This window comes from Neovison vison, chromosome 6 (genome assembly GCF_020171115.1).
Source record: "Neovison vison isolate M4711 chromosome 6, ASM_NN_V1, whole genome shotgun sequence".
Classification (NCBI taxonomy): domain Eukaryota; kingdom Metazoa; phylum Chordata; class Mammalia; order Carnivora; family Mustelidae; genus Neogale; species Neogale vison.
Window position 1 is genome coordinate 180817247 of NC_058096.1, and position 17835 is coordinate 180835081.

Consider the following 17835-nt stretch of genomic DNA (forward strand, 5'->3'; position numbering starts at 1 on the left):
CCAAATTTCTCAGAGAGAGGACACAGTTGTGTTTGATACATGAGCACCCTGGCTCCAAAATTAATTAAAAATCGAGTAACATCGTGTATTTGACATTATTATGCATCATCTACTAATTGGCAAAATGATGTTCCATTCAGATGGTAACAGTGACATTGCTGATTTAGTGCCTAATTATACAGTTGTGCTGTAAACAAGTTACCGAGGCAGTCTATTAATTAATTCTTTTTTTAATAAACAAACTAAAACGAGTTTTCTTTTTTTTTTGTCATCAAGAGAATTTAACATTTAAAAATGCATTCTTAAAATTATGTAAGTATATAAATTCTTGTTATTAGAACTCTGTGTTTGAATCTCACATTCTCTCAGTATGGAACCGGAAAGACTTTTCCTCTAACCTTTCACCTGCCAGCTAAGAAGATGGACCCCTGTCAGGGATGTAACAGAGGTGATTTTCTCTGTTTAACTCCACGACTCTAAGAATGTTCCAGACACTGATCATTTTTATGAATTAGAAAACAATTATGCCCTTCACATATACTGTTAAGAGGACTGTATGACAAATAATGGATAATTTGAGGTAAATTACAAAACTGATGAAAGTATGTGTTGATTTTGTAGTATAAAATCAGAATGGGGCTTTACTTTATATAGGTGGAAGTACTGAAATGTAATCCTTTTCATGAAATAATGGAAGATGCATCTTAAATCTGTGATAATGAATATATCTGCATGATATATTTTTTAAAGATTGAATTTACACATAACTACCTAGATTTGGCCATTTTTGATCAAGATCCAGAGGTGGGGGGTGGAAGTGCCCGGGTATGTTTGCTGACTGATAGACAGGAATTATAATACACAATATTTAATTGTCCATTTCAAAAATTTCTGGGGCACCTGGGTGGCTCAGTGGGTTAAGCCGCTGCCTTCGGCTCAGGTCATGATCCCAGGGTCCTGGGATGGAGCCCCGCATTGCATCGGGGTCTCTGCTCAGCAGGGAGCCTGCTTCCTCCTTTCTCTCTGCCTGCCTCTCTGCCTACTTGTGATCTCTCTCTGTCAAATAAATAAATAAAATCTTTAAAAAAAAAAAATTTCTCACACTGTGGAGACCAGTCAGACAAATTTAGAAAACTTACTTTAATTATTGCCATTTGATGCAGATGTTTAACTTTATAAACAACATAGTGATATGAGTCTAATTGTTCTTCTTAATAATAGCACCTATCAGACATTACCCATTTTCATATTCAAATTTGCCCTTTATCTGCTTTGATCTTCACAATGAATTTAAATACTGCCTTGTACCTACACCCCATTTTTTAAGTCTTCCATGGCCTTTGGCCAAAAACACATAAATCCATGTGGGTTCTACAGCTGCAGGATTTCTGGTACTTGGCAACTTAGAGTGACACTTTTCTAGGACCATTAAAGAGTGTAGATACACAAAGAAATTATTTTAAATTAGACTTTTATTCACTCTCTACAAAGCCTCCAATAGTCTGTGCAACAAAATTCCTTTTTTTTTTTTAATTTCTTTTTCAAATGAAACATAAAAAAAAAAAATAAACCTAAAACATATTGAGAAGAAGCTACAGGGGGGAAAAAAAAGGACACACCGGTATGATTAGGAAACTTGGGATAATTATTATGAACACCAGGTCTCATCATGCTACTGAAACAAGAATGTTAGTGGTTAATAGAAGGCAGTACACACTCTTTACTGTAAAACTTTACAGTTAGAGTCAACCCTGCCCAAAGCTACTATGATATCAATCAGCCGTAAAAAAAGCCTAAAACTCAAGGTAACAGTGAGTCATAGGCCACCGCAGAGATTCTCTTTCAGCCAGTTTATGGTAAGGTCTGGGACTTTCTATATTTATACATTTCTTTATGCCAATCTCTTTCTCATCTAGGTTAAGACCCCTGGTTATGGAGAATGCCGGTGCCCAAGTCTGAAGGTCTGAGCTCAAATCCTGACTCTGTCCAAAACAATCAGCTAAGATCCTGGTCCTCCTTCTCCTCTTCTGTAAAATAAAGGACTCTCCTCTCAGCTCTAAACTTCTAGGATGATCTCATTTAAGATCTTACAGTAAAATATTTTGTTTTTCAGTCCCAATCCTATAATGAAAATACTTACATTATCTTTAATTTGAAAAGAGACTTAATGGTATCTGACAGTTGTGCACTTAATTGACGTACTTTGTGCTTGTTAAGCTAAGCCAGAGACAACAGAGCAATCCCTCATTTATATGACTGAATAGGAATGTGAACTTTGTAGCTGCAAGTAGCAAGCAGATCAAATGTTACCCTGGATGTAAAGTTTAAGAGAAGAACAAAGAGGATCCACTGAAAAAAGCTTAAAAAGGGGTGATTTCTGAGCCAGGTTCCACTTGTATTTTGCTGTTCAGTGAACCAACTGATGCTCAATTAGTGCTTCTGTTAAATGAGCTTAGGATTTACCTCATTTGCATGGAAAAGAATTTATACTATTGCTCAATGAAGCTGCAACTAGGTCAGAGTTGAGAAATAGATGGAAATATGTGGCTGATTGCACCTACAGAGTCTCAATTAATTCTTGGCTACAACATTTAATGAAACAAGCAGTAACTCATTTGCATGTAGAAATCTACAGATTCTCTGTTGGAGTTTGGCTAGAAAATTGATGAGATGAGAGGACAACTTCTGAAAAACTCTTATTTTTGACATGCCTGCTCGGCTATAATCATCTCTTATTGAACTTATGTTGAGGAGAAAATACTCCCTACTTTGGGTACATCAAAATGTGAAAATGAAAGCTGCTGGTTTCCTGCCTCTGACTTGGGACCCAAAATACTATAAGACCCATAAAAATACTTCTTACTCGTATGCTTTAAGAATGATACCATAAAGGATCTTCCACGTGTTTTAGAAGACACTAATATCTTACCCGATGCTTTGGTTCTTAACAGTTCTGATGCTTTACTTGGTTCTCCAATCCCAATGCTGTTCCCAGCAACGACGCGAAATTCATATTCCACCCAAGGACTCAAACCAACCACTGTTGCATTGTATGTCTTGCCACTGAGAATTTCTGGAACTAAAAAAGAGGAGGGTACTTAAGGCATCAAAACTGGCACTACTTAACATCAATCAATCAATCAATCGAACATCTGTTTTAGAAAAACCACCTGAAAACATTGGTGTCACTTACCAGTCGAAACAGCCTGCCAACCCACAGAAAATGGTGTCCGAGCCTGAACAGTAAATATTTGAATGGGACTATTATTATCTGAGCCTGGTCTCCAGCTTAGTTGAGAAGTAGTACTGGAAATGTGTTCCACTCTTACATCCTCAGGGGGACCTGGTGGACCTTGAAAAATATGTTTGATGATAACTATATTGAAAATTACAAATTCATTGATTTGAGATGGGGCAGTTTATTCTTATTGGTATACTTAAAAAATAAAATATTGAACATAATGTACTTTTAGCAAATTATTTGAGATAAAACTTTATTAATTCAGTTTACATGAGGAGAGACTAATTTAGAAATCTTCCTTTGAAGATTAGAAAATTCAGTCAGTTAAGCGACCAACTCTTGATTTCAGCTCAGGTCATGATTTCAGGGTTGTGAGACTGAATCTTGCATTGGGCTCTGTGCTAGGCATGGAGCCTGCTTAAGATTCTCTCCCTCCCCACTAACTCTTAAAATAAAAAATAAAGAAAGAAAATTCCAATCATTGAATGGTTGGTTATCATCCGTCATGGAGCTATCCTCAAAAACTGAAAACAACTTTAATATGTTCCTTTTTTAAAAGGTAACTAAAGTAAATGCAGTTTATAAGGAGACCTATAGGAATATATGACTTTGACCCTGTTCTGATGAGTATGGTTTATTATAAATGGAAGGCATGCCTAACTTTTAGGGACTGACACTGCACAATGAGTCTGACCTTTCCTTATAAATACACAAAATCTACTCAATTCACTATCCATATCCATACTACATATGCCCTGGAGTCTTAAAGTTTAGAAAATAAAAAAAAATCTATATTTTTATCTCACTTCTTTATCATGATGTGGTTGGTTATTCAAAGATTTACCACTTATTTATTAACATTTCTGGCTTGACTAAATAATGGCTCATTTATTTTCACTGTTATGCTCACCTCTAACAATGATATCAGCTACAGCAGATAAACTTTCTAGAGTTGTTTTTACTGTGCATAGGTATTTTCCTGAATGATTTAACTGAATATTCCTTATCATCAAATCCCCAACAGATTCCTGCAGATAGAAAATGAAAGGGGGATAAAAACACAATAATTCCCAGCAGGTCCCATTTATTTTTTTTTACAGCTGGATAAATATTAAATATGAGACAACTCTGAAATTAGGAGATATACTAGTATCATTGTATGATCCCTCATATATGATCCCTTTCCCTATCCCCTCTATTATAATTGCATCTAGAACACAAGCATTTGTATGAAATACAGTAAACAAAATAAAACAAAAACAGATGCAGCTTCAGAAACAGACAGTGGTTATCCATGCAAATAAATATGGGGAGAATATTTAAGAAAGATGTTGATTCAGGTGAAAAACTTGATTTATCTTAGTAAGTACTTGAAAATTTCATCAACTTACTCCTCCAATCCTTTCAAAATGAGCCACTCCCTTTTTTAAGTCTATGACATCTCCATTGAAAGACCATATAAATACAACTTCAATGGATGGGTCATGGGACACCTGGCATGGTAGGACTATACTCTCTCCAACTGTAACGTCCATTTTGGAAGGTGGAATGGTAATAACAGTCCTCTCTGTTGATGAAAAATATTATTATTAGAAAAAACTTTTAAAATATGACATATGGCAGCAAAATACATATTTTACATGCCTTTGCAATTGCTTGAAATTGTATAAATATAACTTGGAGTTCTACTATATTCCATATGAATAATTCTATTCCCCTTTTTTCAAATATGTCTGCATTAATCAGTATAGCTTATTACTTGTAATAAAAGGACAGTTTTATTCATATTTTATATAAAAATAAATAGCTGATAGAAAACTGTGGACTTCAAAAGATAGTATTCCATACATGAAAAATGCACCACACAGTTTTTATTGTTGTTTTTTTTTATTCTGAAGTTCTAGGTGCAACATTATAATCCACACACTGGCTGCAGCTCTAGTCTGTGTTAATTTTGTATACTATGAGAAAAATAATTCCATTAAGATCTTAAATACAATATTTTATATAGAGATTTATAATCACAAGTATATATTTACTGGTGTGAATATAATATCTATCCCATACCTGACATAGCTCTGATAATAATTTTCTATTTTATCTAAAGACACAATGTGAAGGGGAAAGATGTATGCTGTTCCTCTCTTACCCAGATTTTCCAAGGCTAGAATTCTACATATATCATAAAACACTTCCCATTAGAAATATTAGTCATAGTGTCAACCACTGTTCCATAAATCCTAGCATTTCACTGACCAGAGTTTCAAAGGTCATTTCCAAAAGTGTTCTAGTTGGACTCGAGAGTCCTATATTTCTCTGATTAAAAAAGACTCATAGCAATAGATCCTATCTGACTCTCTCTCTCTATATATAAATATATATGTATATTCTCATAACAATATGAATAGTTTTCTATTTTAGAAGGTTTATAATTGACTGAAAGGGGAAAATCAGTAAACACAAAGAAGCCCTGGGCATATGTTTGGATTCAGATAGGCACTATTTTACTAAAATAAAATACATTTTAAGGAATTTACATTTAAGAATTAGGAGTTCAGGCAAATTATACTGAAAAAATACTGTACGTAAAGACGTTTCAAAACTGAAATGAGAACCTGGAGAATCTCTTTCTCTAAAGACCATTTGTGAGATAAAGTTTAACCCTGTAGAAATTAATAATCTTGAGTTTTAAGGTACATATTGATAAAAAGAGGCATGGAAAAATAAAAGCACATTTTATATTTCTGCATATAATGCAGAAAATTGAACTCAACCAACATCAGGTATATCTTTATGCTTGGGTAATTTATTTATTTTTTACATTTGCATAATTTAAAAATGCTCTTTACTATATGAGATATATACACTTTCTAATTATTTTTGGAGAAAAGTTCAAAGAATGATTTTTGTGTACTACAACCATTCCTAATTCCAAGCCCTCTTCACTTCTCTCCCCTAGAATAAGGGTTTCAAGAACACTTTTTAGAACTAGAAAAATATTTTTCTTCTTGTAGTTTTTGGGAAAAAGAATGTATTGCGAATGTCTTATTTACATTTATGGGAGGATGACTTGACTAATTGGATGTGTTAGTGCGAAACCGCTCTGATTTAAAGTTTTAGATCATGCAATTAAAGTAATTTTCAAACATTAAAAATGACAGCAACTCCTTCCATTTATGGCGCCACAAAATAGCAAAGTTAGACAAATCATTCCCAGCATACATAGCTCATTGGTAGTATAATAATAATGACTAAGAATTCATGAATAAGAAATATTTATTATAATTTCTAATGTTTAGATGTCATCACTAGTTAATTCATTTGTAAACTAGTATTTTACTGAGCACCTACCAAATTCCAGCCATCTGTCAGGAGGAAAAAACAATAACAACAACATCAAATATAAATCATACAGTGCCTGCCTTCACAGAGATTTAAGTCTAAAGAGAAAAGCTGACACTAATCAAATCATATTAATGGATATGTAGTTACAGCTGTGTTAAATGTCATATATTAGAGGTAAATGACCCCATTAAAATGGGGGACCCTGCGGGGTCAGTTTATTGAAAAAGAGTTGTTTTGGCTGAGGATAAAAGGCCAATAGGAATTAGCTAGGCAAAGATGGCAGACGGGGGAAGGATATCTATGCCCGTGACAGGCAGGCACATTTACAAAGGGTCTGTGTGAAGAAGAAACATGGATGGTAGATGGAGAGCCGTCGTTTTGCTGGAAATCCTATTATTAGAGTATAACACAGGAGTGAAGATGGGAAACAGTAAGCTGGGTGATAGTCACAGTAAAAGACATAAGGATCAGCTTATTTAGGATCAGCTACATAAAATCTGTGGGTTGCAATGTGAAATGAAATGGTGGGGTACTTTGGTCAAAAAATAAAGAAGTTCTCTTGAAGATATTAAACATAAAGCAACTTGCTTTAGAAATGTGGCATAACTTATAAAATGTTAAAGAGTAATGGTGATACATGAGTCACAGCATAAACTTGCAAATTGCAAAAAATGTATTTTTGGTGTCAGTTTTATATAATACATGAAATAATGCTTTATTAAAGTTCTATCTCACTTGCTCTAAGATTTTTCTCACATTTCTGTAAATTTACTTACTGGGATTTGTTTTAAGCAACTTCATTTTCAATTGATGTAACTGGCATCAGTTGGAATGTAAAATCACAAATATTTTTCAATAATTTTTGATTTTGCAAAGGATCTTTCTCTGCTGATATAACTGTTACTGAACGGTAAAGAGTAGTTTATAGGATGTGACAACACTAGAATACAGTTCTGATAAGTTATGTTGAAATACAAATTTTAGAACATCTAGCGCTGGTAATTCCACAGAACAATTTTTTTTTTTCTAGAAGATTTAACTCTTCATACAAATCCAATTCGTGTAAGTCTGAATTAAATTTTAAAAGTACATTTAAACAATGGAACTACAATGTTCTTCTGACATACTCTGTAACTTCTGAGGCCTTACAAGAAACTGAAAGTGCCTTAATGACTTGCGTATAATCCAAAATGCCTATTTATGCATTCTATCGCCTTATCTTCAATTATAAGGAAACACTCATTAATAATTGGTCCACCTGGAGCTTCTTCTAAAAATGGTGTTCTTTTGCACTGAGTGGAAAAAAATCTTTAAATTTAATTTCTGTTCCTAAGCCTCTGGATATTCGCAATGCAATGCTGGACAAATTTTAAAAACCGTGTACGCTAAACTCTTTGAAGAATGTGAATAACTTTGTGTGGTGCCTCATTGCGATGCTCCCGCGCAGGCTTTTATTTTCTGTCTTTACTGACCAAGTTTACAGCCTGAACCCTGGCAGTTCCTGTCTTGGCGCTCAGGTTGAAGAGTTACTATTTCTGCACACGTCACAGAGATCACATGCACAGACGCTGGGGACAGTTGGGCAAGTGGCCCCTTCACATTAGATCCCAGCACTGGTCACTTTCTGAGTCCCTTGTTCTCTTGAGACACTTGCAGCAAGCCACGGAAGCTTCTGGGCTGCTGTGACCTTCAACGCCACCAGTCTGGGCCCATGTCCTGATGGGTCCACTTTCTCAGGGCCTCAGCACTCCTGCCACGAGGTACTTGGTCCTGGCACACGGTACAGACTCCTGCGCGTGGATGCTGTCTTTTTGGTGAAGGGGCCCGAGCCCGTTTGCACGTGGGCTGCTGTGGCTGCACCATAAGCGGGTGCACGTGCTACCCCTTAGCATACCCCTCTGCTCATAAGCATGCTCCGCGGTCCCATCAGACTGCACCAACAAAGCACAACTTCAGAGACAAGAGGACTAAGAACTTCAAGACAGTGCCATCAAGGTGATCTGCCAAAATGGGGCATTTCCTAGCACAGGGTCCTGTGTCACTGAGCCACGCACCAATGAAGCCAGTCCTGGATGACATGTTAAGGAACCTATTCTTTTTGCTGACAAAAAATGGGAAGCCTTGAAAGTAGGAGGCAGAGGCAATGGTATAAAGACATAGCACTATCTGTAGGGTGAAAAAATAGATTATACACAGAAAGATAGCTTCAAGGACAGTCGACTTTTTATCCAAAAGAAGGGGAGACATGATTATCTGAGCTTAGTTCCCCGTGAGTACTCTGTGTAGGTAAGGGGGTGCTTGGGCATGGAATCTTCTAACTACTGTATCCTCTCGCCACACCGCGCGCAGACCTGTTCTAATCCTGTGTGGGCAGCTCCGCAAGACCCACAAGGCTGCTGATTGCTTCCCTCAAGCGTTCTCTTCTACAACCACGTATAGCTCCGGGCTCAGATCTCAAAGTGGATACCCCACAGAGACAAAAATCACACTCGCGGAGAATGGGAGAGTGGCTCTTGTGCAGCAGAAATATACAGAATCTTCGATGCTATTTTAGGAAAAGAACAAGGACTGTGCCTTAGTTCATTAACGAGTCCTCCTGTGCAAACGCTTAAACTCTCAAGAAACGGTAATAGCAGAGATTTTTTTTTTTCTTCAAACCATTCAAATCAGTCTCAGGGAGCAGAGGGATGTATATACACGTATCTACTCTACTTCTTTCCTGGACGTCCATATATACCGGTAGAGTAGGTGTAATAACATGAAGCTCGTGATTAATATGGAAGCATTTCTTGGTTTTTATGGATAAGTGACATCATCAGGGCCTGAAGTATAACAAATTAGAAAGGAAAGAAGTCAACTTTGCTAAATACTATCATCTGTGAAACTTTGAAACTTTTTAAACTCTTTCTTTTAAAATATAGTTGTTACTTTCCATTCAGTATCATTTCATTCTTCTCGCAAATTCCTTAGTTATTGGCGACTATATATATATATATATATATATATATGTCTATATATAGGTATATAGACTAGAAATTCTAGTCTAGTAATTTAAACGTTTTAGCATGCATAACAGCTTCTCAGAGAACATGTTAAAAATGTGAATTCCTTGACTCCTACCAGAAATACTAATTCTGGAGGTCTGTGAAGGAAATGGAGAATATGGATATTTAGCAGGCCATTTTAAAAGCTGATTTTGATGTGCTTAATCCAGGGACTACACTTTGAGAAATACTGCCTCAGGTTTTGAAATTTCAATTTCTATTAAAAAAAAAATCAAGTTATGTAAATATATAGTCAGAAACTCCCTAATTCTTTAGATCCAGCAAAACGTCCTATTGAGTAAAATGCCATTGATTGGTAATGCTTCAAAAATAAATACACAAAAATGGACTTTGGAGGTTATTTAACTGTAATTAATTCCATATACTGTAACTGCTTTCAGAGTTTCATAGTACATTTTAGCATACTAAAAGCTCAGGAAAATTCTGGATTAAAGAAACTTCTTAAAGTGTATTTAATCTAGGTTTCCTACGCTTACTAGATATGAAAGAGTTTTAATCCAGGTAACACCCCTTATTACACCTTGGGAGATAAGAGGCACGTCTGGGTGGCTCAGTCAATGAAGAGTCCAACTCTTGATTTCTCGCTCAGGACATGATGTTAGGGTCGTGATATCAAGTCCCAAGTTGGGCTCTGCACTCAGTGGGGAGTCTGCCCGAGATTCTCTCTTTCTCCCTCCGCTCTTCACCCCGCTCACACACACACGTGATTGTGCACATGTTCTCGCTCTCTCTCAAATAAAGAAATATATATATATATATATATATATATATATATATATATATATATTTCAAAAGGAAATATATTTTGGGATATAAGAGATCCTGAAAAACGATGTTTGAAATTATGACTGTCATGGTGGAAAAGGATTAACACACATTTGTATACACATACATATGTGCTTATCTGTATGTGTTTATTTAGCACACATACACATATAGAAACACAAGCTCATGAGACAGTGATGTTAACAGGAACTCTAATTCTGGAATAATTACTAATTTTGTAATATAAGAAAGCTACTTTTATTGTTATGTTTAAAAGAGTCCCTTTTCTGTTAAAGATACATTATGAAATATTTACACATAAAATTATGGTGTCTGTGATCTGCCTCTAGATATTTGGGATGGATGCTGAGGAAGTAGTAGGTGAGGGTATGGATCAAACAAAGTTGAGTATGAGCGGATAACAACAACCCTGATTGATGGGTACATGGGAGTTCCTTATACTATTTTTTCTACTTTCCTGTTATTCTCAATAATAATAAATGAAAAAACAGAAAATGATGAGATTAGTAAATATATAGAAAATAAGGAGGCACCTTTCCCATTCAGTTTCTAAAGTGATGAGGATATATTACTTTTTGAAGTTATTCTATATATGAATGGCATTCATGAAGAGTTCATAAAACTACAGAATTTTAATGTTTCCATTTTCAATCTATTTTAATGATATACAAATCATATAAAAATAGTTTGACCTAACAATTCTGTTCCTGGGGTGGTCCAGTGGTTAAGCATCTGCCTTTGGCTCAGGTCATGATCTCAGTGTCCTGTGATCAACCCCCATTTCTTGTACCCTGGTCAGTGGTGAGCCTGCTTCTCCCTCTGCCCCAGTCCTGCTTGTGCTCTCTCGCACACTCTCTCTCTAACAAATAAATAGAATCTTTAAACAAAATCTTTTTTGAAAATCCTATTCTTAAGTAGTAGAAGGAAAGGTTTAATAAGATACATAATGCTTTTGATGAATAGCCTTAATCAAATTCACATGGTCATAATAGTCAAAGATGCTTCCAGAACACATCTTTAGTTATGAGTACCTCAGGACACATGAGAACTGATATTAAAACTTTTGTCAGAATTGTTTAGCATGATTTCTTTAAACACAAATGAGACTTGATCCTTGTATCAATGGCCAAACACATTATTACATATTTTGATCCCTAAATACAGTTTTAGAAACTACGGGATAGCAATGCAATGTGTAACTGGCCTTTCCTGACCATCCAGAGCATATTCTTTTGGTCCCTTTTTATTTATTTGTTTCTTTTGTACCTTTAACTCAGTTGAAACCTTCACCTGTGAGTAATAATCTTTCAGTGTCACTGTTCACAATAATAACTTCTCAGGTATTTCTGAAGTTACCAACTTCTCTCAAACAATGGACAAAACAGAAAAAAAAAATCACCAACCCTTTCTTATTCAGTACAAACATGGGGTTCTGCCTTCATTTGTCTATGACATTATAGAAAACGTTGCTAAGATACCAATATAAAGAAAACTAGTGTATAAATAGCACTTCAAACAGGTGACAAAATTCTCTGATATTTTCTCTCACTAGTTAATTTTTGAAGACTACAAATAAATACTTTAAATTTGGTCCTCTTCCTAATTCCTCAGTATCTCAATTTAATGTACATATTAACATACTAGTCCTTTCCATGGTTGTTAATTTCTTCTTCCATTTACATGCTTCAATCTGAGATCATAGTTTTTCTAACTATAGGAATGTCATCAGGCGTGGACTTGATAGTGATGGAATCAGAGATTTTGTCTGTGTGAAAACATCTCTACTTTGTATTCATTCAGGAGGACATTTTTGCTGGAAAGAGAATTCTTATCACTCTTGTCTTTTGGCTCATTAAAAAAAGCCATTCCACAGTCTTTTGGATTATCTTATTTCTGTTGCTATCACAACTGCCAGTCTTATTGTTGTTCTTTTGGAGATAATGTATCTTTTTTATCAAGACAGTTTTTCTTTTCTTTTCTTCTTTTGGTTTCACTACTATGTGCTTATTTAAACTTTCCTTTGTGTTTATCCTCATTAGGAGTCATAGAATTCCCTGAATAGGAGGGCTGCTGTCATTTTCAGTTGTTTTTGTTTGTTTGTTTAATCTCTGGCAAGTATTTTTTCAAATACTGCTCATCCCTCATTTTCTTTCTCTACTTTCCACTCCTTCTGAAACTACAATTTCACCTATGTTGGAATTATTCATATCCAATATACTCCTTAAGAAGTTCTTCTTTTTTTTGTTGTTGTTGTTTTTTTTTTTTTTTTGTCTTCCCCGTTGCATTTGCTCTCCATGTTACAGACTGGATATTTTCTATTCATACATCCTCCATTTTACTAATTCTTTTCTCTGTCATATCTAATCTGGTATTAAAAATCAATCTATACTGTTCTTAATTTAGCTTTTGTATTTTTCAGTTATGGATTTCCAGTTGATTCTTTTTAATTGCAGTAGGGTTGACACACAATAGTATATTTGTTTCAGGTGCACAACATAGTGATTCCACAATTCTATGCATTCCTCAATGCTCACAACAATAAATGAGTCACCAGCTGTCACTGCACAATGTTATTACAATATTACTGACTATATCCTCTATTCTGTACTTTTTGTTTTCATGACTTACTGGTTTTATAACTGGAAGTTTGTACCTCTTAATCCTCTTCACCTATTTTGTCCATTTCTCTGTCTGCCTCCTCTCTGGTTTGTTCTCTGTATTTATGAGTCGGTTTCTGTTTGTTCCTTTGTTTTGTTTTTTAGATTCCACACATAAGTGAAATCATATGGTATTTATTTTTCTCTAACAGATTTTTAATAATGCCATTTTCCTCCTGAAATTCGGCATCTTGTCATTTTTAACATGTTAATCACAATTATTTAAAAGCCCCTGTCTAGTAACTTTCATATTCCTATCAGCTGTGACTTATTGCTAATGTCAGATGTTCTGGGTTTTGATAATTTGGTCCTAGTTCCAGCTTTTCCTGATAAAATTTTACTGAATACCAGCATTATGCATTAAAATTTGTTTTATTCTTATTGCTATTGTTTCATATATATATATATATATAACTATATATATATAACAATATATAACTATATATATAGTTATATATAGTTTTATGGTTATATTTTTTTCCAAGAAGATTTCCTTTTTAAATCAGGCAACTAAAAAGAGCAGAGTCCAGTTGGGAATGGATACGAATGGAATCTGAATGTCAGTCATTTTAACCAGTGGTCAGTTTTGTTCTGTTTTCATTACCAGGATAACGTGCTCTAGGGGTCTCCACTCAGGTTCAAATTGTGTAGTAGGCTTCATTTTATCTGGCTAATTCTGAGTCCCAATTTTTGTTTTCCTTGCACTATGAGGCTACCAAAATTTCTGCTTGAGGCATTTTCTGCTTTCTATTTTTTTCTTTTTCTTTTTTATTCCTAATTTGTAGTGCTTGGGAAGTGGCAAGTTTTTGGAGAAAAACACTGAGGAGTTCTGCTTTTCTTTTCTCCAGAATATTGTCCTTCATGTTGCAAACCCCTTGGTTACTGTCATAATTCCTTTGAACTGCTATTTTTATTTATTTTTAAAGGTTTTAACAATATTTTTGGTTGATAATAGTCTGATAAAGCTGCTTCAACTAGTTAGGACAAAAGTTTCTCCAAATATTATTAATGTTTAATAACAGATTGTGTGTAGGGTTGAAAACATTTAGGCCATTTATCATTAGGATTTTAGATAATACCTTGAACAGTACAATAACTGATAACAGTTGGAGAAAGAATTGAGTATTACTTTCAACAGAAGTAGAAATCCTTAACATAAAAATAACGAATTGTTTATTCGATCTTTTATTCAAAACCACTCAATTAGTATCAAATCCTTACCTTCTTCCGGGTGTACACTAGTATGAATACTAAGCAAATGAAACAACACTGAACTGAGGAGCTATTAGAGGAATTCCATCATGAAGAGGCCAAAAAAAATTTAAAAAATTAAAAAAAATCTCATTTACATTTTAACAGGAACATTCTAGTTTCTAGAAGGGAGGCATGATGGAATCAAGATGAATCATAGGTTGTATGAGTGGGTTTCTCAACCTCAACATTATCAACGTTTTGAGCCCGATAATTTTTCGTTGCCTTTCTGTATGGGTGGATTCAGAATAAGGTGAGGAGACTGCCCTGTGCATTCCAAGATACGTAGCGGCATCCTTGGCCTCTTCCCACTAGATGTCAGTAGATCCTTCAGTTGTGACAACAAACATTATCTCCACACATTGCCAAAGGTCCCCTTGGAGGCAAAATCAACTTGGTGAAGCACCTCAGTGCTGCAGAAACATACCGGGAAAGAGATGGTGGTGGATTAACTAAAATTTTCTAAGTGCAGCGGTGAGAAGTAGTTAGATTATGTACATTTATTGATGCTGAGGGCCATCTGTTGGACAGTTGGAAATGGGGTTTGAAAGAAAGCAAGGAGTAAAAATGACTAAAAGGATTTGGCCTGGCTAATGTCACTACAGACTGTTATTAATACAAAGTGAGGGGAACCTGGGTGGCTCAGTTGGTTAAGCAGCTGCCTTCGGCTCAGGTCATGATCCCGGAGTCCCGGGATCGAGTCCCACATCAGGCTCCCAGCTCCATGGGGAGTCTGTTTCGCCCTCTAACCTTCTCCCCTCCCATGTTCTCTCTTACTCGTTCTCTCTGAAATAAATGAGTAAGATCTTAAAAAAAATATATAGAGGGAAAGACTGCAGTAGGAACAAGTCTTGGGAGTAAGAATTAGGAGGCCATTATTAGCATACAGTAAACTGGTAAGTGAAGATGATAAATTGGCGAGGGGATCTGAGGAATGAGGCAGGTATTTGAATGGAGTATATCATTTTGGAATTAGCTTGTGGATGGTATTTAACATGATGAAACTGAGTAAGACACCAAATGAGAGGGAGTAGATATGGCAGAGAACAAATTCAAGAAAAAAATCCCTGGCACACTCCAAATTTAGGAAATGGGTAAGATTAAAAGGAAACAGCAAAGTAAATAGAAAGGGAGTGACGTAAGATGTAGAAGGAAAAGGAAAACCTGACACATGTAGTGTGCAGGCAGCCAAGTAGGGAATGTGTTTCAAGAAGGATGTGATCAATAGTCTGACAGGTTAAGTAAATGAAGATGGGGAACCGACTGCTGGATTTCACAACATGGAGGTTACTAGTCACCTTGTTAAGAGCAATGTTGATGGAATGGGAGGGGAAAAGCCTGGTCACGTTGATTCAAAAAGAAGTCGGCCAGAAGGGGTGGAAAAAGCAAGCTCACATAGAAAACTTTTGAAGAGTTTTGATATAAAGGAGAATAGTCAACTATGGCAGTGGCTAGAAGAGAAGCAGGGTCAGAAAAGGTCTTTTTTTTTTAATGATGAGAATAATAATATGAAAGGATTCTGGTGAGTATGGTGTGTTACCCAAAATAAGAGAGAAGAAAGAGAGAGAGAGAGGTAGACTGAGACTGAGAGGCAGAGAGAGGAAATTGTCCCTAACATGAGATGGAATCATATCTAGAACACAAGTGGAAGACTTGAGTTCATGACCCGTTATCTACCAAACTGTGATTTGTTGATTTCTTGATAAACTTTGTCCAAGTAAGAAATAACTAAAGTTTGGCTTTTTGTAAATGTTAGTAGAGAAGAATAGTATCAGTATAAAATATAAGATACATAATATCCTGATGAAGATAATTGATTAATCACAGTCTTTATTTTTAGTTTTTTACAAACATCTAATAAACGAAGCCAAAAGAAATTTTTCCGAAGTCCTAAGTCCACCAAAACAGAGATCAAAAGGGGAGACAAAATTTGAGAAACTGGAATGAAATGAAATGATTTCTAACTGATCTACCATAAAGCTCAATCCTATGCTGGCTGTGAAGAAGGCAGAGAAGAAAATTCATTGAACATGTCAACTCCCCTTACAGAGTTTATGAATAGGAAGCATTTTGGTCTCTGTAGTGTTTTCTCATTTCAGTAGAAGATTAGCAAATTATTCTGAGAGAATATGAAATGGAGAGTCGCTGAACTGCTCTGTAGCAAGCATAGTTGAAGACGAGGGAACCTTAACTAAAAGCAGGGAAATTAACAAACATGTATATAGTAAGGGCTGAGATCCATGTCTTTTAATGTCATTTAGTTCTGAGGGTGCTGGCTGCTGGGCCTTCGCTCTCTGGGCAGAAAAGTGGGGTGAGAAGTGGGAGATGCTTTTCCTAGGGATCTGATAAACTTAAGAGAAAATCCTAACCATAGTGTGTTTATGTTTTCCAAGGATATATACTGGCCAGATCATCTTAGTGTGAAGTCCAGTATTAAATACTCCCCTCACACACACACTTGATCAGAGCTTTCTGTAAGATTTTTAGTGCCCCATTCTTAAATATGAGCAGATAACTAAGATTCACAAAGTATCCTGGTATACCTCTTAATAAAGTGTAGGGATTAAAACAAAGAAAGAGAAGCAAGCAGTTGGGAATCACAGAGGTCATGCAGGAAAAATAAGCTAGATAAAAGAAAAACTATGAGCAATATTTTCAGGGAGGAGAGAGAATGCAAGGTATTATATAAAGAACAGTCAGAAAATAAAAGGACATCTAGACATTTTTAAAAAAATAGCAAAGTAAAAAATTCCCAAAGGTAGAAACAAAAAGATATACAATGGATTCTAGGAGAAAGAAACCAAAAAAATACAATTTATATACACATGTACAAAAACTGTATCTACTACCTAAATATAGAAATATATAAAATATAATAAACTATACACACAGATAGATACATACATATATACATACACATACACACAAACTAAAGTTTAGGAAATCTAGTTTGTTTGTTTTTAAAAATATTTTATTTATTTATTTGACAGGCAGTGATCACATGTAGGCAGAGAGGCAGGTAGAGAGAGGGGGGGAAGCAGGCTCCCTGCTGAGCAGAAAGCCCAATGTGGGGCTCCATACCAGGACCCTGGGATCATGACCCAGGCCAAAGGCAGAGGCTTTAACCCACTGAGCCACCTAGGTACCCCAGGAAATCTAGTTTTTTCAACAGTTTAGGAAATACAACGTTTTCAGTAATAGGGATTATAGAGAAAGCAAAAGAATAAATTATTAAATTACCCAGGAAGACATTCCAGGATAAAGTATGAGTTTTCAGGATGACAAAGTATACCAATTGCCGTGTATAAAGGCTGAAAATAGATTTACACCACAGCACATCATCAGGCAATTGTGGAACGCTGGGAAAAAACAACCAAGAGAGACAAGCAGACAGACAGAACCAATGTCATAAACAACAGATCAGAAATCAAGATGGTTTCAGCTTTCAAAGCACAGTAACATCTCCATATTGCTAAGAATAATGATTTCT

At 35.5% G+C, this 17835-nt stretch overlaps 1 protein-coding gene across 1 annotated transcript in view; it reads right to left on the reverse strand.

Moving 5' to 3' along the window:
• Positions 1 to 17835, reverse strand: part of LOC122909261 (contactin-6) — a 296144-nt gene that overhangs the window by 20865 nt on the left and 257444 nt on the right. The window contains exons 13-16 of the mRNA XM_044253137.1: positions 4633 to 4808; positions 4152 to 4269; positions 3194 to 3352; positions 2930 to 3079 (exon numbers count right to left, since the gene is read on the reverse strand). Of these exons, the coding sequence (XP_044109072.1) occupies positions 2930 to 3079; positions 3194 to 3352; positions 4152 to 4269; positions 4633 to 4808 (603 nt within the window). The remainder of the gene's footprint in view (positions 1 to 2929; positions 3080 to 3193; positions 3353 to 4151; positions 4270 to 4632; positions 4809 to 17835) is intronic.